Source organism: Crocuta crocuta, unplaced genomic scaffold (assembly GCF_008692635.1).
Source record: "Crocuta crocuta isolate KB4526 unplaced genomic scaffold, BGI_CrCroc_1.0 scaffold682, whole genome shotgun sequence".
Taxonomy (NCBI): Eukaryota; Metazoa; Chordata; class Mammalia; order Carnivora; family Hyaenidae; genus Crocuta; species Crocuta crocuta.
In genome coordinates, this window is record NW_027533277.1 from 201,683 (window position 1) to 228,403 (window position 26,721).

A 26,721-nucleotide genomic window follows, 5' to 3' on the forward strand; every position below is an offset into this window, starting at 1 on the left:
TAAAATCAGATACTTCCCTCCATTTAGGCCCACCCGTTTGTCAGGCCAACAGTGACAGGGGTCCTCATCATAAATGATAGATATTTTCCTCTCCATCCCCCTCACCAAGGTCCAGCCCAAGGTTCACGTGTCCTCGTGTGTTGCGACGCAGGATCTCCCAGCCCCGGTGGCTGCTGCTGCTGTGAGACGTGGTCCGGGACAGGGAAGGGGTTGGGGGGTGCAGAGAGGCTCTGGCTAGGGTCCCACGTTCGGTCACAGAAACAGAAGGCTGCTTCTCAGAAAGCTGTTCTTGTCCATTCTCCTTGTCTGAGCCCCTGAAAGCTTCCACATAGCGAAGCACTCGCAAAGGATTTTGATCATGGTGGTTCTCGACTCTGAGGAGGGCAAAGGAGGAGGGACTCGGTTGAGGTGAAGGGAAAAGGGCCATGAGGAGAGGTGGGAAGAGCAACTGTAGGAAACAGGACCAAAGGACAAGGCAAGGAAAGGTCCAGAGTCCTAGGATCAAATGAAGGGAAGAGCAGTGGAATGGAGGGCAAAGTGGGATAGAGACCAACGAGGTAAGCAATCAGGATTTGGAGGTAATGGGGCGTGTGTGTGTGTGTGTGTGTGTGTGTGTGTGTGTGTGTGTGTGTGTGTGTTTATGATGTGATCGTGAATATGAAATTAAAAATAGAGACAGAGAGAGCAAGAGAGAGAGAAGCCAGGTCAGGAGCTGAAGGTAGAGTATGAAGAAGGTTAGCTTCAGGGCAATAACATACTAGAAATGAGGGTCAGGTAGGAACAAGACTAGAACAAGTGGGGTAGCCCGTGCCCACATGTGAGCACGGACACGTATATAACCTCACACACATCACTACCCTGATGTACTCCAGCCTGGCATCAGCTATCAGCCATCTTGTCACCCTTCTCGTCGGCTCCACCCCCCCTCCCCTAAACAGGCCAATGCAGTCTCACTTTATAGAGTGATGATGTCACCTTTGGGTCCAGTTGGGGATCTTGGGGATGGAAAGATGTGTGATAAATGTGGAATTGGTCATCCTACCCCCATGGCCCCACGCTTGTTAGTAGTTTACACATATGCACAGTCACAGTCACTCACCGCAGGAACCAGCGGTCCCCCAGCCCATACTGGCACCCGCAGATCCCAGAGCGAGGCCACAGGAAGCGAGGCAGCTTCCGCTCCAGCATCACCGTGGTGGCCACCACCTGGGAGGAGTGAGGTAGAGGAAACTCAGGAAGAGTGGTGAGGTCTCAGGGAACACTAGAAGCCACCGACATAGTCAACAAAGAGGAATCTCTCAGACGGGGACACCAGAGATTGGGGAGATGATAGCCATTGGGCCATGCCCTAGCTTGTGCCAGGCCTCATGCTACCTGCTTTAATCATCATTCATCATAAAAGGAGAGAGGATATTTTATGAGTGTTTTGAATAAAACTGTGACCCCTACATTACTATTCACATTCACAGAAAATGAGTCAGTCCAAACTAATCTCATTTTCTTTTTCATAGGAAAGCCAGAGACTAGTTATCTTGATTTAGATAAAATGATTAAATAGAATCTCTATGATTGTGAGATGAAATGACACTGTTAGTGTTCAGGGAATTTGCAGCAAGTTAAATACTCATACCCTCCAAAGAAAAAGAGTGGGTTAGTGACTGCAAACTTGGCAAGGAACATTCTGGTGGCAGGTCAGATGTTCTGTCCTTTGCTCAGCCCTCATTAATTACTTAAATGAAACATAGAAGACAAGCTTATCAAATATGACTGTGACACAAAACTGGGAGGGATATGTAATGATGTGAGGTGACAGAAGCAATATAAAAACGATCTCGCCAGACTGGAATGCTGGTCAAATACCAATAACGTTAAATTAAAGAGAACCAAATATAAAGTATTACATTTATGTTTAAGAACAAAGTATCTGTGTAAGTACAGGAAATGGTAAAGGGGCTTTGCTAATTAAGTTGCATAACAAAGATGCAGGGGTTCTAGCTGATCATAACCTTCATAAGGGCCAGATGTCTATTTGTTTAAAGACCCGGCTCTTTTTTTTATTTTTTTTTTAAGCTTCTTTCTTTCTTTCTTTCTTTCTTTCTTTCTTTCTTTCTTTCTGTCTTTCTTTCTGTCTTTCTTTCTTTCTGTCTTTCTCTTTCTTTCTTTCTTTCTTTCTTTCTTTCTTTCTTTCTTTCTTTCTTTCTTTCTTTCTTTCTTTCTTTCTTTCCTTCTTTCTCTCTGTAGTGGAAGAGGGGTGGAGATGGAGGGGAGAGAGAGAATCCCAAACAGCTTTTGCACTCTCAGTGCAGAACCTGATGTGGGGCTCGAACCCACAAACCATGAGATCACAACCTGAGACAAAGCCAAGAGTTGGATGCTTAAGTGACTGAGCCACCCAGGTGCCCTAAGACCTGGCTCAATTTGAGGTGCTATTTCTACTATAGTGTCCAAGCAAGGGAAGACATGCCCCCTCTTTATATTGCATTCCTCCAATCCTATCCAGAACACTCTACTTTTGAAAGGACCATGATCTCTTAGGCATGAACAAGTGCAGAAAGTTTGGTTAGTTGAAGAAACTAGCAATACTTAAAGTAGCCCAATTTCTCATGTTGTATTTTTCTACTTGATTTCTTAGTTGGACCAAGTTCCCTCCAACATCAGGACTTTTTTTTAATGTTTATTTATTTTGAGAGAGAGAGAGAGAGAGAGAGCACATTAGCAGGAGAGGGACAGAGAGAGAGGAGAGAGAGAGAATCCTAAGCAGGCTTTGCACTGTCAGTGCAGAGCCCAGTACAGGGCTTGAATCCACAAACCGTGAGATCATGACCTGAGCTGAAATCGAGAGTCCAACACTTAACTGACTGAGCCACCCAGGTGCCCCTAACCTCAGGACTTTTAATCACTTGTTCTCTTCCCTTATAAAGAAGCTCTCTTTCTTTATCTTGAAAAGGACATTTGCGTGTCCTGTTGTACCATCAGTAGGCCCCCCACCTTTTTCTGGTAATAGACCCCTTTTGCTTAGAGCATTGTCCCTTTACCACTGTGTCCATCATTTAAGGTAGATGGGACTACACCCTGACTGATTAGCTGATTCTCCCCTAAACACCACCAACACCATCACCACTCTCCAGTCCTTACCTTAACCTCAAATTCAAGGATGCACTTATAGCTCAAACCTGTTGCAGTGAGATGGAACTTAGACTGGGTCCTTGGGGGGGGGGGTGGTTTCTGAGGGGTTACGTATTGCACAGTATCAGGAGGCACACAGAATACAACAGAGATGGGGCCCTTGGAACTGTGCAATGCAGTACACCTGCTCATTCCTTTGGGAATTTGGAGCTTCTAGAAGACATCTCACCCACGTGATGGGACAGACTGACTTAGGAGAGCAGACTGGAAAGGTGAGCATAACAGAGAAATTGATGTAATGTGTGAGATGGAAATACAGACTCCGGCCAGATATGCTAAAGCTAGTTTAGTTCTTTAAACTTTCCAGTTGTGAGGACCAACATATCCTCCTTCCAATGCCATTTTTTTCCTTCCTTCCTCTCTCTCTCTCTCTCTCTCTGTATATTTGAGTTTGGTTCTCTGTCCCTATAGCCAACAGTCCTGACTGATACAAATCCTAACCTCCATCCCTTTCTGCCAGTCTCCTTAACTGGATAATTCTTACCCATGTTTAGGAGCTCATCTTAAATGTCACTCCATCAGGAAAGCATTTCCTAACTTTGCAATCAGACTCCTCTGTTGTCTCTTGTTCTTAGCATCTTCTACTTCTCTGTTATACTTTCACTACTGTAGTTGTACAGGCTTCCATGAAGTCCTTTGTTTAATGGCAGTCTTCCCAACCAGACTGTGGGCTCCATGAGACACAGATGGCATCTGTTGTGTTCATGCTGCTGTCCCCAGTTCCTAGACATTTCCCAACACATAACAGGCTCTACATAATTATTGTTAAGGGAATGGGAAGTCTGAGGGGATAAATGATAGCTGCATTCATTCAAATGTTTGAATGGTGTTCATACAGAAGAGTGTGTTCTGTGTATATGAGAAGAAAAGACTGGGGCCAAAGAGTGGAATTGTAGAAATATAGGCTTTAGCTCAATACTCGCCTCCCCCCTCCCCCCCCGCCTCATATTGTATTGTCCCAATACAATATGGACATTTCTAATAACAAAAATTTCTGAAATATGAAAAAGCTCTCTTCTTCCCCAACCACTACCCAAATCCATATGATAATAAGGTCCTAAATCAGCATTAAAGATATTAAATGACCCTTTGACCAATGAATGATTAATCACTGAATAGGAACTCAACTAGAGAACCACTAAAGGTACTTCCAATCCTAAAATTGTATTATCTTCACTGATAAAAAGAAAAAATCATAGAGAAACAGGGGAAAGCAAATAGAAGATAAGATTAAAAATGAAAATTTAAAACTAGAATATATAGCTAGTGCCTGGCTTGCTTAGTTAGTAAAGTACCCATGCTGGGTGTAGAGATTACTTAAAAATAAAAAATGGTTAAAAAATAGATAAAATTTAAAAAATTAAAACAAACCACTAGAATATATAAGCCAAGACAGTCTCTAGTTCTCACTGGACTTGAGGTTGACTGTTGGATCCACTTTTCCCCTGTGATCAACACCTCAGCTCTTGGGTGTTGAATCTACCCCTCCTGTACTATTTTACCCTCTTTTGTCTCCTCCTCGATCCAAATGTACCTTTGTTGAGGTGACAACCCCACAGGATTATTCTGTGACTCTCCTAAGAGTCATATACCATAACATTTTCCACTTAGATTTTTCTCTCCATTCTCTTTCCCTTAGTAAGACTAACACTAATAAACTCACCTGGGCCCTCCAGAGCTCATCCCGCTCATGGGCCACCCGCCAGTGTGTATCACCCATCATGGCGATGAATAGGTTGAGCATGAGCAGCGTGGCAATGATGGTGAAGGCAAAGTAGACAATGCCAAACATGAAGGGTAAGTTCACTTCGTAGTTGGCAGGCCCATCAATGACGGTGAGGAAAAGCTCAAAGGTGCTGAACAGTGCCATGGGATAGTCATAGAAGTGCCCCAGATTGGATGGGTCCTCTGTCTGGAAAATGACATAAAACGCTGCTCCGCCCAGGAAGTGGGCATGGAGATGGGGAAATAGGGAAGTATCACAATAAGCATGGGCCTGGTCATATCTCCATACATTTACACACTTGCAGATACACATACACGCCCATACATGTACATTTGTGACTGTATTCATATAAGTCACATTTTACATCTGGCTAACCTTAGGATGTCTTATGACCAAGTTCATCACTCTGGACAATAGTAATACCCAGCCATTTAGCAAAATGTGTACTTGAAGTGTGTGTGTGTATTATATATATAATAGCTATACACAAAATAAGTCACCTAACTGCTTTTCACATTTTAGAAAATCAAATATTTAAAAGATAATTTGTACATAAGAGACTCAACTATAGAGAACAAACAGAGGGTTGTTGGAGGGGCTGTGGGAGGGGGGATGGGCTAAATGGGTAACAGGCATTAAGGAATCTACTCCTGGAGTCATTGTTGCACTATATTCTAACTAACTTGGATGTAACTTTAAAAATTAATTAATTGATTAATTAAAAATAAATAAAGAAAAGATAATTTGTTACAAGGATGCATGGAATTTCCAACAATTTTAAAGAACTGACCATATGAACTGGCCAAAAGAAAAACACCTTTTAAAAATTTCTAAGTGGTCCCTGGATAACCATCCATCACTCTAAGATTCCATAGATGAGCTTGGACTGTCATGGAAAAGGTTTCCCTGCTCAGTGTGTAGCCTACTGGATAATATTGGGCATCCTGGAACATTAGTACAGCATTAAAACCTTCAAAATACTTCTCTCTGTATGGGAAACTGAAATATAAACAAAATGATCTCAAGAATGGAAATAGGGTTGTCGTAGGGACGCCTGGGTGGCTCAGTCGGTTAAGCGTCTGACTTTGGGTCAAGTCATGATCTCACAGTTAGTGGGTTCCAGCCCTGTGTCCGGCTCTGTGCTGACAACTAGCTCAGAGCCTGCAGCCTGTTTCAGATCCTGTGTCTCCCTCTCTCTCTGACCCTTCACTGTTCATGCTGTATCTCTCTCTCTCTCAGAAATAAATAAAACATAAAAAATTTTAAAAAAAGAATGAAAATAGGGTCTATGACAAAACATCAATTTTCTACTTACTGACAGGAAAGGCAAGTGCAACAACCAAGAAGAGATGGTTTAAGAGATCCTGGGTATAGGACATCTACAGAAAACTACTCTGTCATTATGACTTACACTATACGCTGTATAACATCCATGTACTATACACCACATGTGCTTAGTTTAACTATATGCACACATGTTGTGAGCAGTAATTCATGATGTGTGCAGACGGGGTAGAGGGTGGGAAGAAAGAATACATAAGGAACACTTCCAAATAGGCAAAACTACCACAGTTTTACCCTTTCATAGCTGAGATCTTGGGGTATTTTTTTTTTTTTTTGGTCTACTGTTGGGTGGGAATTCCTGTTAAATGGGAATTCCTAGGACAAGAATAGTGCCTTTTGTTCTAAAAGGCCATTTTTAGAGTTGAGAGGTCTTCAGATACTGCCTAGGGCATGCCCTTGTCTTACAGATATTTGGTGGCAGACATAGAAGACTAGACTTGAGTTGCCATATCTCACCGCTCTTCCTTTCTCTCAGTGCCTCTCCGTAGAAACTTTCTCCTACTTTTGCACTGCCTTCACGCTACCTCTGTCCCTGGCTGTTATTTTCTGGCTGTGTTCCTCTCTCTACCTCGACATTCCATGTGTGCCTTGGGCTGCGACTAAGTCCCTTCTCCCTCTTTCCCCAATCTCTCTTTATACCTCTTTTTCTTCTGTTTTCCTCTCTCATCCTCAAACTCTCCAAAGTCATTTTCTGTATCTCCTTGTTGAATTCTTTCTTTTTCTCCCAACTTCAAATGCACATAGGAAAAAAAGACGCTACATGTTATTGAATTCTCTGTTTCTTCTTTTTTTTTTTCTATATTTTTATTTATTTCTAGGAGAGAGAGAGAGACAGCGTGAGCAGGGGAGGGTCAGAGAGAGAGGGAGACACAGACTCTGAAATAGGCTCTAGGCTCTGAGCTGGCAGTCAGCACAGAGCCCGACGCGGGGCTCAAATCCATGAACCGCGAAATCATGACCTAAGCGAAAGTCGGACGCTTAACCGACTAAGCCACCCAGGCACCCCTCTCTGTTTCTTCTTTTGAAGTGTAGACACAGAAGAGTTAAATATAGCACTAACTCTGTTTGTCCACATAGTTTTCTAAGCTCCACAACTGGCCAGTCTTTCCTGTTTAATGTCCCTGTCTCTCTAAAGTCCTTTATCTATCTCTTTTTAAAAATCTTGTGGGCTGTTAGTCAACATAATGTTATTGGCCCATAAATTCAGAGCACATGGTTTACCTCCCAGGTCAACTTAAGTGACCTTGATCCTACGAATATGAGTGTGCTTTTTGACTCAATATCCACCGGGGGAAAAAAGCAAAAGAGAGTGTAAATGAGAACTGAGAGCAAGAGTGAGTGAACTTTCTGGAGAATTGGATCCCATGACCTAGTAGTGGAGGGAATAGTGCTCTTACCTGAGGCAAATCCCAGAATAACCACAGCCATCAGCCAGCAGAAACGCATTAGGTCTCCAAAAATCATCTACAGGAAAGGGAAGGAGATGGAGGGTTTAATGACCCTTCTCCACCTGCTTCTCTGCAGCTATCTTGCTAAACTGGAGGCCCCCTTGCTCCACCTCCTCCCTCTGTCTGAAAAGATCCTATTGCTGATGCCAGAGGAAGCTTTGGGGAAGGCACTGACCTTCTGAATCATGATGGTGAAGGGACCAAGCATCTGGAATCCTCGAGCGAAGTACATAACACTGCACCAACCCAGCACCAGGGCAATGGACATGGGCACCATCTCCCCGTTCATGTTGGAGAGACGCATCACCATGGTCACCAGCACCATGCAGGCATAGGTGATGCTTGGGAGAGGGGGCAAGGAACAAGGAATGAGAGAGGAAATATTCTAGGTCCTCTCTAGCATGGTGATGAGTTGGGTGGTACCTACTGAGGCTTAGTCCTTATACCCAAAACACACATATGAGCCCACTGAACAAAAATCCCTAGAAATGAGAGTCAACTGAAGTCTAGGTGCCAAAGAGTGAATGGGAGACATGGAACAATTCTGGTGAGGAAAGACATGGAACTGAAAGGAAGAGACACTCACATGATGACATGGAACGGTCCCCCGAGGATAGTCTGTCCAAAATAGCGAGAAGCACCAACTCTGAAGATGTCTGGGATCTGGAAAGAGGCCAGTAAAACAAAAAGACAATGTGGACTGCAGTTCAGTCTGGGGCCCCAGGAGGATGGCCTCAGCATGGACCTTGGTTGTACTTCACCTCCAGGAGCAGGATGATCACAGCCCCCGCGATGGTCACCAGCTCCCCCACCAGACGGATTTTATCCTGCTGGGTCACATAGGCCTCCTGTGGGAGTAAATTCAGGGTAAGAAGTATTTTTTGATGGATTAAGAATCCAGTCTTTGGGGGCAAGTGGTTTAAAGCAACTAAAGTCCAATCCAGATGGAGAAAAGTTCCCCTTACCACCGCCATTACCTTCCTCCCCTGCACTGTATTTGTCAATTGTGCTTAACTTTGTGACCAGGCCATTAGTCTATGTATTTAAGGCTTAATATACATTCTAAATAACTGGACCCACCCCCTAGAAAATCCCTGTAATATATATTGTGAGTGGTAATTTATGATGTGTGTACCAAGAGACGTGCATTTCAGAGCATCAAGTTAAGAAGGCTAAACCAACAGGAAGAGGTATTAGTGGCTTGGGATGGTTTCAGCTATGCTGAAAGTCCAACTTTTCCAATCTCATGTGGTCTTTGGAAGGTAGACTAGACTATAAATACATCACAGAATTCAGACTCCAAAATGGACCCAGAACTTACCAGTTTTAGCAGAACCTTGAATAAGTCACTAAACCTCTTTGAGTTTGAGATTTTTCATTTGTAAAAAATGGAGGCTCTAATGTTTACATCTTAGTGTTATTGTGGATATTAAATTAGATGATGTATCTGGATGTACTTTATAAGCCATAAACCACTATAGATATATAGATATATTCATTGTGATCTTGTTATGATGTGGCAATATAGAAAAGGTCAGAAAAAAAGGGTTAGAGACACTGAATGGATTTTAGTTTTGAGGAAGGGTTGCCACCTTATCCTGAGCAGTAGGTATAGAAGGTATAGCCCTAAGGTCAAGATAAAAGAAGACCATCCTTCTTCTGGGTATGTTATTTCACAGTAAAGGGCCTACAGCATTACACATATGCTGTGAAAGAATGCTACAATAATGATCTTCAGCTTTTGGGGGGTTATGAGTCCATTGGAGAATATCATTAAGACTGTGGACCCTGTTGCCAGAAAACGATGTTTCATATATATGTAATCCCCCCGTGAAATTGTACCAATAATTTCAACACATTCAAGTACACTTCAAAATTTTAGGAACTCTCTTCTCTAAAGTCACCTCTCTGAGTAATGCACCCAAGAAAGGAGTTGAGAGTCCCTGAGGCCAGTGGAAAAGTTGATGATCTAAGCTAGGAAGGATGTGATCCCTCATTAAGCATAAGGAATGCTAATCATCTATGCTCTGCTTTTAAACTGGAACCTCTGAGCTTCTCTCAGCAGGCTACTTGGAGTGCGTATTCTCTGGTCCAGTGAGAAACATAGTTCTGAAATAGGAAGAGATGCTATGTATTAGGAGGTGATCTACGATATAAAGAAGGTACCCACCAGGAGTCCCATGGATGCTCAGAAAGTGACAGCTCAGAAGAAGACAAAGATATAGCCTTTATGGAAGAGTAGAACCAGACTTACCAATAAAGGGTGAAAATGTTTCAGGTAAATCATATGGGACCAGGAGAGACCAAAAAAGAGCTGATGTCTATGTGCTTGGTGAGCAACGTGATCTAACAAACTGTGGCTAGATTTCCGTTACTTTGTTGTTGCTGTTGCTGTTATTGTTTAGAGAATTGATGTTCTCTTGACAATCTGGTCAATTTTATTTTATCATCTAATGGGAAATTTCCCTATTGCCTTGCCTGCAATAGGAGGCTCTGAGGTTGAATCTGTTTTGTTTTGTTTTGTTTTGTTTAAATCCTCAGCTCTAACTGAATCCCCCCCTCCTCTGTCCTGAAATTCACTTCATGGGCCTCATTCGTTTTCTTTATCTTAATGTTCCTGTAGTATCTCTCTTTAATTATAAAACATTCCAACCTCTTTTGTGAATCAGGTAGCGGGTAGTAGGATTAATAATAAGTATATTAAATACAGAAACAAAATAACATTAAATACAGAAATAAAATAACTACATCTGTGCCATATATGTGTTTGTACAGAAACTTTGAATTCTTTTTTAAACTTTGAACCTTGGTTGAGTATGTCTGGAGAACTGCCACCAACCCCTCTTTCCTTGGCTCAACCATGTAAAAGAACTGTCCATCAATGGATGAGTGGATTAAGAAGATACGGTGGACATAGATACAATAAAATATCATTCAGCCACAAGAAAGAAGGAAGTGCTTCCATATGTGACAACATGGGTGGACCTTGAGGGCATTATGTTAAGTAAAATAAGCCCAACAGAGAAGACAGACACTGCATAGTACCACTTATATGTGGAATCTTAAAAAAAAAAAAAAGTCAAAATCCTAGAAACAGATTGTAGAAAAGTGGTTGCCAGGGATGGTGGGGTAAAAGAAATAGGGAGAAGTTGGTAAAAAGGCACAAACTCTCAACTATAACCTAAATAGGCTCCAAGAATCTAATGTAAAACTTAACTGTAGTTAATTACACTGCATTCTATAATTGAAATTTGCTTAGAGAATAGAACTTAATTGTTCTCACCAAAAGCAAAGAAAAAAGATAAATATGTGCGGTGATGAGTATGTTAATGAACTAGATGGTGGAAATCCTTTCATGGTGTATATGTATTCCAAATCTCCACAATGTACACTTTAGAGAATGAACTTGATGGTGTATACGTATTCCAAATCACCTCAATGTACACTTTATGGACCTTGCAACTTTCTTTATCAATTATACATCAATAAAGACAAAAACATAAAGGAACTATTGGGCTTTTAAAAAACTTTGTTTTTCTTTTGATTTTAAAGGAATTCTGGTGTTTCACACCAATGTGCTTAATGTTGATTCTTGGTTTGCAATAGATACTCTTTTGTTTGTAAAATCTTTCAGTGGTTTAAAAATGGACAGGACCAGGGCACCTGGGTGGCTCAGTGGTTAAGCATCCAATTCTTGATTTCTGTTCAGGTCATGATCCCATGGTTTGTGAGATCAGGCTCTGTGCTGATAGTGCAGAGCCTGCTTGGGTTTCTCTCTTTCCCTCCCTCTGCCTCTCCCTTGCTCTCAAAATAAATAAAAAAACATTTAAAAACTCGACAGGAACATTGAATTTTGATAAATGACTTGTTGGTGTCTTTGAACTTCTAATAAGAATTCCTCCTTAATTAACTACCTTTGTGAATTGAGTCTTCCCTTGAATTTTGAGAACTTTATTCTCTGGAGATTGTATTCAAGATTTTCTCTGTTGAAACGCTGATCCACAGCTTTTGGGATTTGTGGTCTTTATGAAAGGATTTTGGAATCAAGGTCATGTTTGACAAAGTAGAAGAGACACTCATTCTCAAGGTCCTGTTCATTCAGTCTCTCAATTCTTTCTCAAAGGCTCCCCTCCTCAATTCACAGCACTATTCACTTTATGCAAACCCATGTCATCTGTCATCTGGTTTATCATGAAACCATGTCCCCTCATTCGACCCACTAGCCACCGTGTTTCTGGATTGGTCTTTCTAAAATGCAAATGGCATCACATGGCTGAGCTGCTCACTCCCTTTCCTAGCTCCCTGAAGCCTTCAGAATAGAAATAAAGGGGAGATTGGAGTGGAGGGAACTCTCTGGATATTTACCATAGCAGATATTCTGTATATTCCAACAATAATTCGTATTCCAGTAATGCATAGATTTAATTAATGAATAAAGATGAAAGTGTACTACTCAGTAGCATGGAGATAACAACAGGAATGAAAAACTTGAAGAAGTAAAACCTGGGTTCCCTCCAGGGAATAAGACTTTGGATCTGGAGAGGCAGGCCCCCACACTACTACTCTTCATTGTACCTGCCATGTGGTTTTTAAGTCATGTGCTTGTATTCTTTTAATTCTTTTGATCAGATGAAACTAAAAAAACAATAAGACCCAGACTAGCAAACGTGGAGTACAGAAGTCTTGCTGGTCTGGCTTTTCCTCTGCGTTCCCATATTCTGTGTGAAGCTCCAGCCATATTGAACTATTGGGTTCTCAGTTGTTAAGTCAGGCCTTCACATGGACTATGCCTTTTCCTTAGAATGTCTTCCTCCATCAGTTTACTGGCTCATGGTTTACTTAAGCCTTAAGACCCAGGTCACAGCATTCCTCCTGGACCTCCTTTCCTGGCCCTCTGCACCCCGCTCAGGGACTCTCCCGTAGGCACATGGCACCACTCTGCTTACAGACCTCACCCAGTATACTGAAATCTTTTCATAAAGACCACAAAGGCCTCACTAGTGATCTCAGAGTTCCCTGAGAGCAGGGATGTCCTACTCCTTTTTACCCACAATGCACAGTGTAGTGGATGCTCCATTGATTTGAAAGAAGGAATGAGGGAAAAGAAAAGATAAGCAGGCAGGTGCAAGCTGAGCATGATGGGAAAGTTGCAGAGGGGAGATAAAGACAGAATCGGGAAGTGGGACTGGGAAGCCCATCTGGAGGCAAATGGGGAAAAGGTCACAATGAATTTGGCCTTTTCAGGATTTCCGTATTTGTAGCTCAAGGTCACCTAAGCAGGCCTGGCTAATAACGCACTGAGAAAATACTCCACCCCACTCTAAAAATAAATGTCTTTTAATAATGACTGGAATTCTTTACATCATCATATGGCCTGGAATTTTCAGAGTTGTCAACAGCCAAATCCCTTGAGGAGGCTGGTCATTCATACTTCACTGTGAGCCTAATGGCCTTGCTCTCATTTACCAGCTGGCTGAGCTCATTGCCTTGAAGGGAATGCCCAGAGCAGGTGGGCATAGCAGAGTCAAAGTTACCTGAACCACTTACGACACAGGCAGGGAGCCTGTGGGAAGTAGGAATACAGCAGAAACGGTGGTCAAATTCCAGTCCCAGACCTTCTTTACCACCCCAAGACCCCAGCTTGCAAAGGAATGAAGTGCCCATAGAGTCCTGCTGGCTCACAATGAGGAGTTACTGGGACTCCTAGCCAGGGTGCCCCTCACACTTTGTGTCCCTTGTCTTGACAGGCACAGATTAAGTGCAGCCAGACACAGGTGAGTGTGGGTAGCCCTCAAAGCCTGGGGACATGATTTCTCACACAACAGTGTAGCTAAGAAAGAACACTGGTGTCCAGCACATCACTCTGGAGAGAGAAACGACCTCAACTGGTATTAAAGGTGAAGTTCTGAAATAAAGCTGACCAAAATCCAAATCCCAGTGATGCCCTTACTAGCTGAGTGTCTTTGCCAAAGCACTTAACCTCTCTGGCCTCAGATTCATGGTCTTTAAAATGGTGACGTTTTTCTTTAATTATTAGGATAAAATATGGATTAAATAATCTAATGCTTTGTCACCCAAAATGTGGTTCATAGAATTACAACAGCAGCAACTCCCCTACCCCCATAGCTAGTTAGGAATCTCAGGTCTCACTGGAGCTTTATTGTCAGAATCTGCAGAGAGGGAGAAGGGTTCATTTTTATTTTTTATTTTATTTATTTTAATATTATTTATTTTTGAGAGATAGAGAAAGAGAGAGAGAGAGGAGCAGGGAGGGACAGAGAGAGGAGACAGAGAATCCCAAGCAGGTTCCATGCCATCAGCACAAAGCCCAAGGCAGAGCTCGAACTCATGATCTGCGAGATCAGAACTGGAGCTGAAATAAAAAGTCTCAGGCTTAACTGACTGAGCCACCTAGGTGCCTCTTTATTTTTTATTTTAGAGAGAAAGAGAGCATGCATGCAAGCAGGAGAGAGGGGCAGAGGGTGAGAGAGTAAGAGTCTTAAGCAGGCTCCATGGTCAGCATGGAGTCTGACACGGGGCTCCATCCCATGACCCTGGGATAATGATCTGAGCCAAATCAAGAGTTGGACGCTCAACTGACTGGCCGCCCAGGCACCTCCCAGAATCTGCATTTTAACCAGCTCCCCCAAGCACTGGTAAATGCATGTAAAGTGCATAAAGCAAGCACTCAGGTGCTGTTTTAACCTACCAGGCTCCCTACTTCTCACCTCTTTTCCTCTTTAATTTGCTATGCTTGTCTCATGGTAAGTTGGTTAGGATCCCTGAACAAAGTTGTATAGAGCTGGAAGTCAGTTGGGTATTTCAAATAGCTGTGGTGCTTTGGGTTGTTTAGAGCTTGTGAGGAATAATGACATGTAGACAAACCAATCCCACTAACCATGACAGGTAGAGGGCAATTTTTTTTTTGGCACAAAGCAAATATTTAATAAATAATTTCTGAATAATTCAATTTGTTTGCTATTTCCTTAGTTACTCTTAGAGAAGTGTTATTTTCTATTCTTCTTTTTAAGAATTTTAATTCCAGTTTAGTTAATATACAGTGTTAAATTAGTTGTGAGTATACAATATGGTGATTCAACAATTCTATACATCACCCAGGGCTCATCAAGATAAAGGAACTCTTATTCTCCCTTCACCAATTTCACGCATCCCCTCTGATAACTATCTGTTTGTCCTCTGTAGTTAAGAGTGGGGTTTGGGGGGTGGGGGGTCTGTATCTCTCTTTTTCTTTTGTTTTGTTTCTTAAATTCCACTTTTGAGTGACATCATACGGTATTTGTCTTTCTCTGGCTTATTTCACTTGGCATGATACTCTCTAGCTCCATCCACGTCGTTGCAAATGGCAAGATTTCATTCTTGTAAATGAATGGAAACTTGTGAGTCATTCCTGCCACAGTCTTCTCACTTCTTCCCTGCACCAAATCCATTGTGCAGTAGTGATGCCAACCCCCCAGCACATTCCTAGGCCAACCCACCATTATCTCTTGCTTGTTGAACTATAACAGCCTCTTTACTAGTCTCCCCACATCTACCTGGGCCCCCTCAAATCTGTTCTCCATCCTACAGAGACATTTATCTAAACCAAAAGTCCTGTCAAGTCCCTCCCCTATTTGAAATCCTTCTAAGGGGCGCCTGGGTGGCTCAGTAGGTTGGGTGACTGACTTCAGCTCAGGTCATGATCTCATGGTCTGTGCATTCAAGCTCCATGTCGGGCTCTGTGCTGATAGCTCAGAGCCTGGAGCCTGCTTCAGATTCTGTGTCTCCCTCCCTCACTTCTCCTCCCCCCAACCCTTGTGTTCTCTTTGCCTATCAAAAATAAATAAACATTGAATTTTTTTTAATCCTTCTGAGCTTCCCATTACCTTTGGGATAGAGGGTAAAATCTTCAATATGGCCTACAAGGCACTTCATGATTTGAGAAGGATCTGCATGGACAATCTCACCTGGAGGCCTCCACCTCAGCTCCTGTGTTCTAGCTCTTTTCAGTCCCTGGATGCTGGCAAAGTTCTTCCTGCCTCAGGGCTTTTGTGTGTCCATTCTTTCTGCCTAGGACTAACTTTTCACCTCTAACTGGTATCCAGCTCTCTCAGCTTAGGTATCTTCCTCAGGGGAACATTCTCTGGCTTTTCAGCATGCACAGGCCCTGTTACAAGCTCTCTTAGCATGCTGTCCTTTTCCTTATCATAGGAAAAAACTAATGTCAATTGTAACAATGATGGATTATAATGAAATATCTATTCCTTTAATTAATGTAAACCAGCCTGTAGATTGCAAAAGGGCAGAGAGATAATGTGTATTTTGCTCAGATTATGTTGAATTTCAAATACCTACAATAGTGTCTCAGTTCTATAAGCAGAGGAGAGATGGAGGAAATCTTCAGGAGACAAAAAGGAAATTCAATGAGAGAGCAATGCCTTTTTGCTGAACAGCACATCAGGAATCTGAAGGACCAGAGTGATTGACTTAAGACTGGAAAGTTAGAGATGAATAGATGTCTGAAATGGAAGCCAGTAGTTCTCAGCCCTGGCTGGATATTAGAATCACTCAAAGAGCTCTTAAAAATACCATCGGCAGACATTCAGATTTATTAGGTGTGGTGTAGCTTAAGAACCAATATTTTCACCAGTTTCCCATCTTGATTAAAATTCATTGATCTAGGAAGAGGTAGGATCTGTACAGGGTCAAATATTTACTTGGTTTCAAAATTAGGACTAAAACCCAAGTCACCTGACTCCCACACTTTGATCTTTCTGCTCCCCTGGAAACCCAAGAGAACTAGTACTGGAATGCATGTCCTTCTACATAAACCAAGTAGACGCTGAATGGAGGTAGGAAATCAATTCAGTTAATTAATAGAGTGCTTAGGAAACTCTGGAAAAGCAAAGCTTACGTGGCTGAACAACGAGGCATCTTAGAGTGAAGTAACCCCCTCTCTCCAAAATGGACAGAGACACACTAACTCCATCCTCGTGGGTGTCTGCTTTTGTGTAGTTTGTGTTGTTGCATATAAATCAATGAGTTTTTCCTTTCATCTCAACCATCCTGAGATGGTGATGCTGAGCTGCTGTCATGGAGCACAGTGACTTCTCTGGATCCCATGAGATCCACAGAGGAAATTCTTCTGTGACCGAGAGCCCTGTGCAACCAATTTATTAGTATAATTGGATATTAAAGTATTCATTTGTCTAAGATAAATCTCCATGGGCCAACTAACATGTCAACAACTGCATTAAGCAAGTGAAGGGGTGTCTGTCTGGATGGCTCAGTCAGTTAACCACAACCTTGGCTCAGGTCATGATCTCATGGTCTGTGAGTTTGAGCCCCACCATCAGGCTCTATGCTGACAGTGTGAAGCCTGCTTGGGATTTTCTGTCTCCCTCTCTCTCTGCTTCTCCTTCAACTCACATGTTCTCTCTCTCAAAATAAATAAATAAGCATTTTTTAAAAATCCCTCCTGGGATTCTCTCTCTCTCCCTCTCTCCCTGCCCCTCCCCCACTCATGCTACCATGCTCTTTCTCTCTCAAAATAAATAAATAAACTTAAAAAAATCAAATCAAGACACTGCTGGTGCTTTTTCATTGCTCTAAGACTCTAACTTAATATAGCGTAGGAAAAATAAAGAGAATTTCTTATTATTTAACAAGCCCGCTATGTCAAGAAAGCAGGATCTTTCAGATCATGGTAATCAGTTGAGAAGCCCCTGATATTATTCAGATTGACTTACTCACTGAATAAGAGGAACTCAGGACATGGCTCAGGGATAACACCAAACAATAGAGACCTTCCATTGGTGGTCTTCACTACCTGATCATCTAAAAGAGCATTCTTAACCCCTTAGCCCCTCTCGCCAACCAAGAAAAGAATATTTGAAAGCCAAGAGTCTTCTATTTGGGTTCCACTGTCTAAGTGAAAGACAAAAGGGTAAAAGTCGTACCAGGGAAGAAAGGAGGGAAAGAGGCAAGAAAAGAGAAGGATGGGGCGGTACCCTTAGCTAAAAAGATGCTTCACCTAGTCCTGAGGCAAGGGAGGGGATCTTCTAAATATAGACTATCTGGGTCAAAAAACATGTTAGTCCTGTCCTAAAGAGAAAGGGGCAAATAGGGAGCAGGCTTAGAGTATTCAATTGCTCAGGATCACCCAACTCTCAGGCCAGACCTTTATCTACAATCTAAATCCAGAAAATCCCCAGGTAAGCTTGAGACAAGGGAGACTGGGCAAACAACGCATCTGAGAAATGGGGCCTGGAATGTTGGAGAAGCCCAGCCACCCTCAGCTCATTCATGTGCATGCATTTTCCCCATTTCCAGTTTCTCGCCCACCCCACTTAGGCATCTTCTCAATGTCCTTACTCCCCCCCAAAGTGGGTTCCACACCAGGGCCAACCTTTGTGCCCAGTTTGAGACGTATGGAATATAACCTCCCCCCAGCACACTGGTGCCCGCCATAACAGGGCAGCCCCTCCACACTCAGGATTGTCCTCTCTAGGCAGCAAACCCTCCTTTGTCAGAGACTGGCTCTGGATACATGAGCGTGCTGAATATATACTGAGAGGCCGTTACAGGAGCAAGCGAGACGAAGTGTCGTGACCGACTCTGTGGTTTAGTGAGGTTCTACCCTGTTGTTTCTCCGCACATTCCACTCTCTCTGGTCTAACTTGACTCGGAGTTTTTGTTCCTAGACTAGGCAAGCAGCTTATGTTCTCTTTCTGACCCAAACTACCCCTCCTCCCAGCCTAGGCTGCACCATACCTGTGGCTGGCCCATCCTCCATGGAACATAAATCTCCAATCACCTAGCTCTTACTCATCTGGCAAAATTCTTCTTTGTCTTTGCTTTCTGCGCACATACCTGCACCCACCTTTGGCTATTTCAAGTCACTGAGACAAAAATTGTGGTTAGCCATGAATCATAAACCAACCCCAAGTAGCCAAGCTCGTTGACCGTAGATGCTCAGGGGCTCCCATTAGAGCCGACAGATGCCGTCACCCCCAAGGGAGAGTTTGCTCCCGTCACCAGCAGACTCTTACGGCTACACCTCTGCCCAGCCATCCTTACCACCGCGGGTCTCTGAACAATACTACAGAACGGCAACCCCACAGGCATAAAAGGAACCTCAGAACCTGCTACTTAATCCGGGCACCTTGTGCAGGGGACCTGACAGGTGGTCTGACAGCTGACACAGGATTGCCTATGAGATCACATTGACAGTACACAGAAGAGAGTGCAGGCCAGGAAGGATGTCTGTGTTGCCCTAACAGACTAGAAATGGACTCAGAAATGTACTTGGAGCATGATTTTCCTCCTTTTCAAACAATAGGGTTTGCAAATTATAAGGAAGTTCACAAATGTACAGTGTTTGCAATACCAAGTATTCTTTCAGTGTTAGTGAGAAAAACCATAGCTCCCTGGATAAGTATGTTTTTACTCATTAAGCCCCCTCTCATGCCAAATTTGTGTCTGAGTGATCAGAAGCCTGCTGCTGGAGCCCAGGGAGTAGCGCCTTTCCTGGGTAGGTATCCCTCTGGTGTCTAGCACCAGCACCCCGCGACCCCGCTCCCCTTCCACCCCCTTCTGGGAAGAGTCACCTGTAGCAGTTTCTGCTGGAGTACTGTGTTGTCCCGGGGATCTGTGCGGTTGCCCATGCGGAACTTGAGGGGGCGGTAGATGCAACAGGTGGTGAAGCAGATCATATAGAGCAAGTACAAGGCACCTAGAATGTGGAAGTACCGCTGTCCGTATCTCTTCCACTTGAGGCTCACCAGCTCTTTCACTGGGGTCTGGTCCAGGATCTGGCGAGCCTGCCACGGAAGGAGAGCACAAATTGGGGGGCGGGGGGTGACCGACAGGGTGAGGAGTGCTGGATTTCCCGCCAGGTCCCAGAGGGCAGGGCAAAAACAGCATCATCATCATACATTCTGTTACAGAAGTAAACCCAAGGCACCAGAACCCCAATGAGGCTTTGAGGCATGAGCAGTAGTTAGTAGAAAAGAGGAGTTAAAGATCAGTCCATGAGTAGCAGCAAGTGCCAAGGCAGGGAGGTGAGAAAGGAGGTGATCTGCAAATGAGGTGTGTCTGGGGATGTGAGAGGACCCATGGGAAGTGGTGGGCAGGAGTTGTAAGGGGTGATGTAGGTAAGAGGTAGACCATCAGATATTAGGAGCACAGTAGGGAGTTTGAATTATCTTTCCAAATGCAATAGGGAGCACTGAGGGGTCCAAGCAAGGAAGTGGGCTTATTTTCTCTGCAAGTCTTATGCACCAGAGAGGAGCAGTAGAGGCACAGAAAGTTGAATGAGGCAATCATCTAAGCCCCCATGGCGGGCTGGGGTCTGACAGAAGTAACACAGTGAGGGGTTAAGCACAAAGGATAGTGGAGGATGGAGGGGATGAGGCATCTGAGAAAGTGAGAAAAGGCGAAAGTCAAAGCATAGCTGGAGGAATGAACCATTAGCAAACAGAATATCTCTTCCGCTGAACCCAGAGGGAAGGAGAGATGGTGAGTAGTTTCTGATATGTTTGGCAGTTCAGGACAGGAAGTAGAAGGAGCCCGATTTTTGAGGAGAGCCTCAATTTTTGCCATGATGTAAGAGTCCGGGCTTCAGTGGAACTAAGGGGGGAAGGCTGTGAGGTATGTAAAAAGGGCTAGGAATTTGGAAGGAGGGGAAAAGTAGCTGACCAAAACAAGAATAAAACCTGGAAGAGAACACTGAGAGCTCGCTGAAACTGGAGATCAAGATTTAATGTTGCCATAATTCACACAGCAGGATTGGCATTCTAATTCCTAAGAAATCCTGAGGGAAGTTTATCTGCTTCCAGGAATATTCTCTGAGCAAGACCACACAAACTGACTTTTCAAGTTCTCTTCTTTCTGTGAGTATTAACAATTTCTGAATTTTATGGCCCTAGAAGGGCTCTCAGGACATTGTCAGGTTGCAGACAAACAATAGAAATTCCCTCTTGCTACTATTTTGGAGGTTCAAGAGGACCTGAAGCATTTTCTCCTCACTCCTAGAGTCTTCAACAGATTTTCCCTTCCCACCTGCCACTCAGTTCAGAACTATCAGAATGGCACACTTGTTTCCCCCTCTCTGGAGAATTCTCCGCCCCTCATCTTCCTGGTGATTCCCAGCTCCCCCTTGAAGACCCAGCTCAAGCCCTTCCTCTGTGACATCTTCCCTGGCCCAACCAGGATAAGTCACTTGACCTCAGCTTCACTACCACTCGGCATGGTGCAGACCCTTATGGTAACAGACATTGTACTCCATTGTAGTTACTGAGGACAGGGACTGGACTGTGAGGAAGCAGACAGGAGCTGGGATTTATTTATTTCTGTACCCTCAGTTCCTTGTACAGCAGCTGGGACTCAGAAGGCCCTCAATGTGCTGAATGAATGAATGAATGAATGATAGGAAGCGACTTCCATTTGGAGAGATCCTCAGCTAAAAGGATAGTATGAGAAAGGTAAGCAGAAAAGGCTGGAGCGGGGTAAAGGGACATACAGTCAGATTGGACTTTTCTCCCAAAGGCCCCACAGTTGGGTTCTCACCTTCATCTGTTATAAGGTGGGGAAGTGTCTGGAGCCTGGGATCTAAGCAAATGGACAAGCTTTGCTCAGACAGCCCCAGGTCCTCTGTGGCACCCATACCTCTCGATTCTTGGAGGAAATCACGAGCTCTAGAAAGGACACATCCTCCCCCCAGGAGTCAATCTCGGTGAGGTCGTAGAGAGTGGAGGTCAGCGGCCCGTAGGTCCACTGGATGTGCTTCCGCTTCTGCATCAGGTGCTGGAACATCTGTGAGGAACGGCGGGCAGTCAGAGGGTCAGTGTGAGAAGCTGGCTGGGGGTCTGCACCGCTGAAGAAGGCTGTGGCCCACTTCTTGGGACTAACGGACAGTTCGTTGCGTGAGCCTCCTTTTTTCTGGTTATCCTTCTTTCCCACNATTCCCAATTCCTTCAAGGACACAACATCTCATTGGCAGGCAGGAGGTCTCTGACAAGTCCTGGCAAAGATTTCTGCCCTTGACTCAGTGCAGTGGCCTGGGACTCATGCCAATTAGTCTCACAGGCTGTCCACCTCCCTGTCCCCATCTCTTGACTAGTGTGGGTAGAGTGTATATGGAATTGCTGTAATGTTGCTATAAGAGAAAGAAACAGAGTTTTGTCCTTCAGGGAACATGAAAGGAGTTGAAAGGAAATAGTGAATGGCTAAATAAAGTCACATATGCTTACAATTCCAGACTTCAAGCTGTATTATAAAGCTGTAATCATCAAGACAGTATGGTATTGACACAAGAACAGACACATATATCAGTGGAACAGAACAGAGAACCCAGAAATAGACCCACAAATGTATGGCCAACTAATCCTTGATGAAGCAGGAAAGAATATCCAATGGACAAAAGATAGTCTCTTCAGCAAACGGTGCTGGGAAAACTGGACAGCAACATGCAGAAGAATGAACGTGGACCACTTTCTACACCACACACAGAAATGAACTCAAAATGGTTGAAAGACCTAAACGTAAGACAGAAAGCCATCAAAATCCTACAGGAGAAAACAGGTGACACTCGCTTTGACCTCAGCTGCAGCAACTTCTTACTTGATGTGTGTCCAGAAGCAAGGGAAACAAAAGCAAATATGAACTATTGGGACCTCATCAAGATAAAAAGCTTCTGCACAGCCAAGGAAACAATCAGCAACTGACAGAATGGGAGAAACTATTTGCAAATGACATATCAGATAAGGGGTTAGTATCCAAAATCTATAATGAACTTATCAAACTCGACACCCAGAAAACCAAATAATCCAGTGAAGAAACAGGCAAAAGACATGAAGAGACACTATTCCAAAGAAGACATCCAGGTGGCCAACAGACACATGAAAAAATGCTCAACATCTCTCATCATCAAGGAAATACAAATCAAAACCACAATGAGATACCACCTCACACCAGTCAGAATGGCTAACATTAACAACTTAGGCAACAACAGATGTTGGCAAGGATGTAGAAAAAGAGAAACTCTTTTTTAAAAATGTTTATTTGTTTTTAAGAGACAGAGCAGTAGTGGGGGAGGGACAGAGAGAGAGGGAAACACAGAATCTGAAGCAGACTCTTGGCTCTGAGCTGTCAGCACAGATCCCCAACGTGGGGCTGGAACTCACAAGCCAGAAGATCATGACCTGAGCTGAAGTTGGACACTTAACCAACTAAGCCACCCAGCCCCCCCAAATAGGAACTGTTTTGCACTGCTGGTGGGAATGCAAAATGGTTGCAACCACTCTGGACAAAAGCATAGATGTTCCTCAAAAAATTAAAAATAGAACTATCCTTTGATCCAGCAATTGCACTACTAGGTATTTATCCAAAGGATACAGAAGCACTGATTCGAAGAGGCACATGCACCCTGATGTTTATAGCAACACTATCAACAATAACCAAATGTCCAAATGTCCATTGACTGATGAATGGATAAAGAAAATGTGGTGTATATATATATATGTATGTATATATGTATATACATATATATACATATATATGTACATATGTATACACATATACATATATATGTATACACATGTACATATATATGTATATACACATATACATATATATGTATATACACATATACATATATATGTGTATATACATATATACAATAAAATATTACTTGGTGATCAAAAAGAATGAAATCTTGCCATTTGTAACAACATGGATGGAACTAGAGTGTATTATGCTAAGCAAAATAAGAGAAAAACAAATATCACATGATTTCAATCATATGTAGAATTTAAGATACAAAACATAAGGGAAGGGAAGCAAAATTAATATAAAAACAGAGAGGGAGACAAACCATAAGAGACTCAAATACAGAGAACAAACTGAGGCTTGCTGGTGGGGTGTTGGGTGGGAGGGGGTGGGCTAAATGGGGGATGGGCATGAAGGAGGAATGAACACTTGTTGAAATGACCACTGGGTGTTATACGTTAGTGATGAATCACTAAATTCTGTTCCTGAAATTATTATTACACTATATGTTAACTAACGTGGATTTAAATTATAAAGGAAGAAAAAAAGGAAAGGAAAGGAAAGGAAAGGAAAAGGACAGCTGTGTTTGGAGCCCTCTATCAAGAGATGAATCTCAAAGAAAAAAAGAAGAAGAAGAAAAATAAAGTCATGGATGCTAAAGGCCAAGACTGGGACTCCTGGATGCCTTCTAAGTCCAGGGCAACCTTCTTGAACCCTCTAGCACCTCTTCCCAGGTCACTCTTCGGAGGCCCATTTTAAGAGGTGACATCAGGCTTTCCCATACCTGTCTCCACCTTGAATTGCTGTGTGGGATCCTCACCTACAAATGGCTCACACAAGGTGGGCTCCTTGACCAGCTCCGGGACAGCCTCTATCAGCACCATGGCGGCCTCGAGATTGTCGTAGAGGGCCGCTATGTGCAGCGCGGTCTCCCCCAAGGCTCCTGGACGGGAGTAAGACAGGGTGTCAAACACTCAGAGCATCTTGAGGAAGGGGCTCCAGCTCGAGGTACTCTACCCCACCCCTCACAGAAATCATCAGTGTCCTGGGGCGAGGCAGTGGCCTCCGGTGGCCTGGCTCCATCACACTCAACCCACCTCTCTGTCGGAAGTCACAGGTTCGGTCCAGCAGAAGTTTCTTCAAGGCACACAGGTCATTTTTCTTGGCTGCCTGAAGCAATGGAGACTCTTGGATCCTGGGAGAAGATGAACGTGAGACCAGTAGAGACAGAATCACTGAGAGGCCAAGGGCAGAGAGAGGACCAGAGACCTTCTCTGCACAGAACAGATAAGAGTCACACAAAGTGTGCAGTGACACATTGCAAAGAGTTGTTAACTGGACTCTAGCTGAGGGTCAGACTGGGGGAGAGCTTCCCCTGTGGTTGCATCATTGCCAGCTCTGCCCAAGGTGGGGGTGGGGGGCTGGGGGTGGGGGNGCAGGAGACTCTGTGGGGGGCAGAAGGGATCCATGCTGCTGAGCGGGAGGCCCCGGTGACCCTAACAGGAGACCATCAGCCCTGGCTGAATCCACCTAAGCTGAGTAAATGTCTTCACCCGTGCTCCCAGGCCGGCTGAACCGGCTCTCCTGAGGCAAAGGGAGTCAGAGACCAGAGGGGCAGAGAGACAGAGAGGAGCCAGCTGTTGGAACTTGAGAGATTTACAAGCTGCCAAAACTCTAAATATCCTTCCCGATACTCAGAGTCAGACCCCCCGCTGTGGCAGTGGGGAGAGGGAGGCTTCTGGAGTGGGGGGTACAGAGGATGGATTCCTTCTGTGTTTTACCCCATTCGTAACTGAGGAGGAGCATAGCCTTGGGCTTCTCCGGGAACCGAGCCGCTAGGAGCCGCAGCAGCAGCCCTGCGGAGGTATCCATCCTAAGGTACCTCTTGTCGGTTAATCTTTGTTTCTCCCCTGCCTGGATGAACTGAACAAGAGATAAAGCTGAACCACTCCTGCTGCTGGGCAGGCACAAATCGGCTCCCAAGGTGAATACAAGGCATGGGAGGGTCATGGGGAGGGAGTGGGGGGGGGGGGAGGAAAGGCAAACACACTGACCAGTGCTTCCTGTGATGTCCCCAGGCCCCCAGATCCTCTGCTCCAATCTCCCTGTGAGCCAGGGGGAAGAATGTTTTTATTTAAAGAAGAAGCTTTTTATCTTAAGATGGAGCTCGGGTCTGCCCATTAGAAAAGTCCTCTCTGTTCACAGCAGCACTCTCCACAATAGCTAAAACATGGAAAGAGCCTAAGTGTCCATCAACGGACGAATGGATCAAGAAGATGTGGTTTATCTATACCATGGAATACTACATGGCNGGAAAGAAAAGTCCTCTCTGGAGGGTCCAGCACAGTAAGGGCCAGCCCCCTCCCCACCTCGCCTAGACCCTCGGGGTGAATAGGCCCAGCTCAGGGTCCCCAGGGCTAGGATTCACCCCCTGTGCTGGACGCACCGCCCTCTGCAGAGGGGAGATCCAGAACCCAGCTCTCTCTCCCAGACTGTCCTAGCCTCACCCTGAAGTTTGGAGGGAGATGGGAAGGCCAAAGGTTCCCTCACAGGGCCTGGGGTGGGGGCTGGTGAGCAAGCAGAGAGCCTTTTCCAAATGAGGGTTCAGACCGCGGCCACGGCCAGCTGTACCATCTGTGAGGCCCAGTGCGAGAGGAAAATGCAGGGCTCCCTGTTCAAAAATTAAGAATTCCAAGTTGACCACAGCAGCGCATTAAGCCAAGGGCAGGGGTTTTCTGTAGCACGGCATCCCGTGCCACCGTAGAGGCCACCTGCCCGTGGAGCCCCCCTGGCCGGACCCCAGACCTGCTGCCGTCTGCTCACGCCATCCCCAGGCAGCCCTCGGATAGGTGACAAGTTCCCCAGATGCTCCGAGGCAAAGGCCCACCTGCAGGCTAGGCCCCTGCCCGGGCCGCTTTTCAGTGCAATATACCAGCCCCTGCAGGCACCCCCAGGGCGGGCACAGGCCTCATTCAGTCTACGTATCCTCCGGACCCAGCATTCCGCTGCGCAAAGTAGATGCTCGATAAAAGGTAGATACGCTGAGTTTCCCTTATCAGCTGGCCACCCCCAGACGTTATACAGAACAGAGCTCTCCTCCCCCTTTTCCCACAATCAGTTTTCATTCATACTAACGGGAATGCCCTGCTCTTTCTCCAGGCGACGTGTCTTCAAAAACCCCCAGGGTCTCTTGCCTTCCCCAGCACTTTGCTCCCCACCAGCTTTCACCTGCCTAGCCTCCCCCTCCTCCAATCTGCTTTCTTCTATCTTTCTTCTGTCCCCCACCCCCCTCCTCCACCATCCAGGCAGGTTAGAGCTGGAGTGTCATTTTGTCCCTGGCTTCGAATCTACGCCCAGTCTCCTCGGGCCCACTCAAAGAGGCAGCTGGGGTTTGTAAGGAGCGGGCCGGGTACACCCAACCGCCTGGCTGAACGCTGGGCTGCTCCAAGCAGAGACACAGGGAGACACGGG

At 44.6% G+C, this 26,721-nt stretch overlaps 1 protein-coding gene across 1 annotated transcript in view; it reads right to left on the bottom strand.

Annotated features, from left to right (window-relative positions):
• LOC144218069 (transient receptor potential cation channel subfamily V member 5-like) overlaps nt 1-26,721 on the bottom strand; it is a 27,355-nt gene continuing 634 nt past the window's right edge. The window contains exons 2-12 of the mRNA XM_077747889.1: nt 24,348-24,445; nt 24,035-24,193; nt 21,370-21,692; nt 19,311-19,523; nt 8,466-8,552; nt 8,291-8,367; nt 7,880-8,045; nt 7,654-7,720; nt 4,850-5,118; nt 1,100-1,206; nt 1-374 (exon numbers count right to left, since the gene is read on the bottom strand). Coding sequence (XP_077604015.1) covers nt 68-374; nt 1,100-1,206; nt 4,850-5,118; nt 7,654-7,720; nt 7,880-8,045; nt 8,291-8,367; nt 8,466-8,552; nt 19,311-19,523; nt 21,370-21,692; nt 24,035-24,193; nt 24,348-24,445 — 1,873 coding nt within the window. The 3' untranslated portion in view covers nt 1-67. The remainder of the gene's footprint in view (nt 375-1,099; nt 1,207-4,849; nt 5,119-7,653; nt 7,721-7,879; nt 8,046-8,290; nt 8,368-8,465; nt 8,553-19,310; nt 19,524-21,369; nt 21,693-24,034; nt 24,194-24,347; nt 24,446-26,721) is intronic.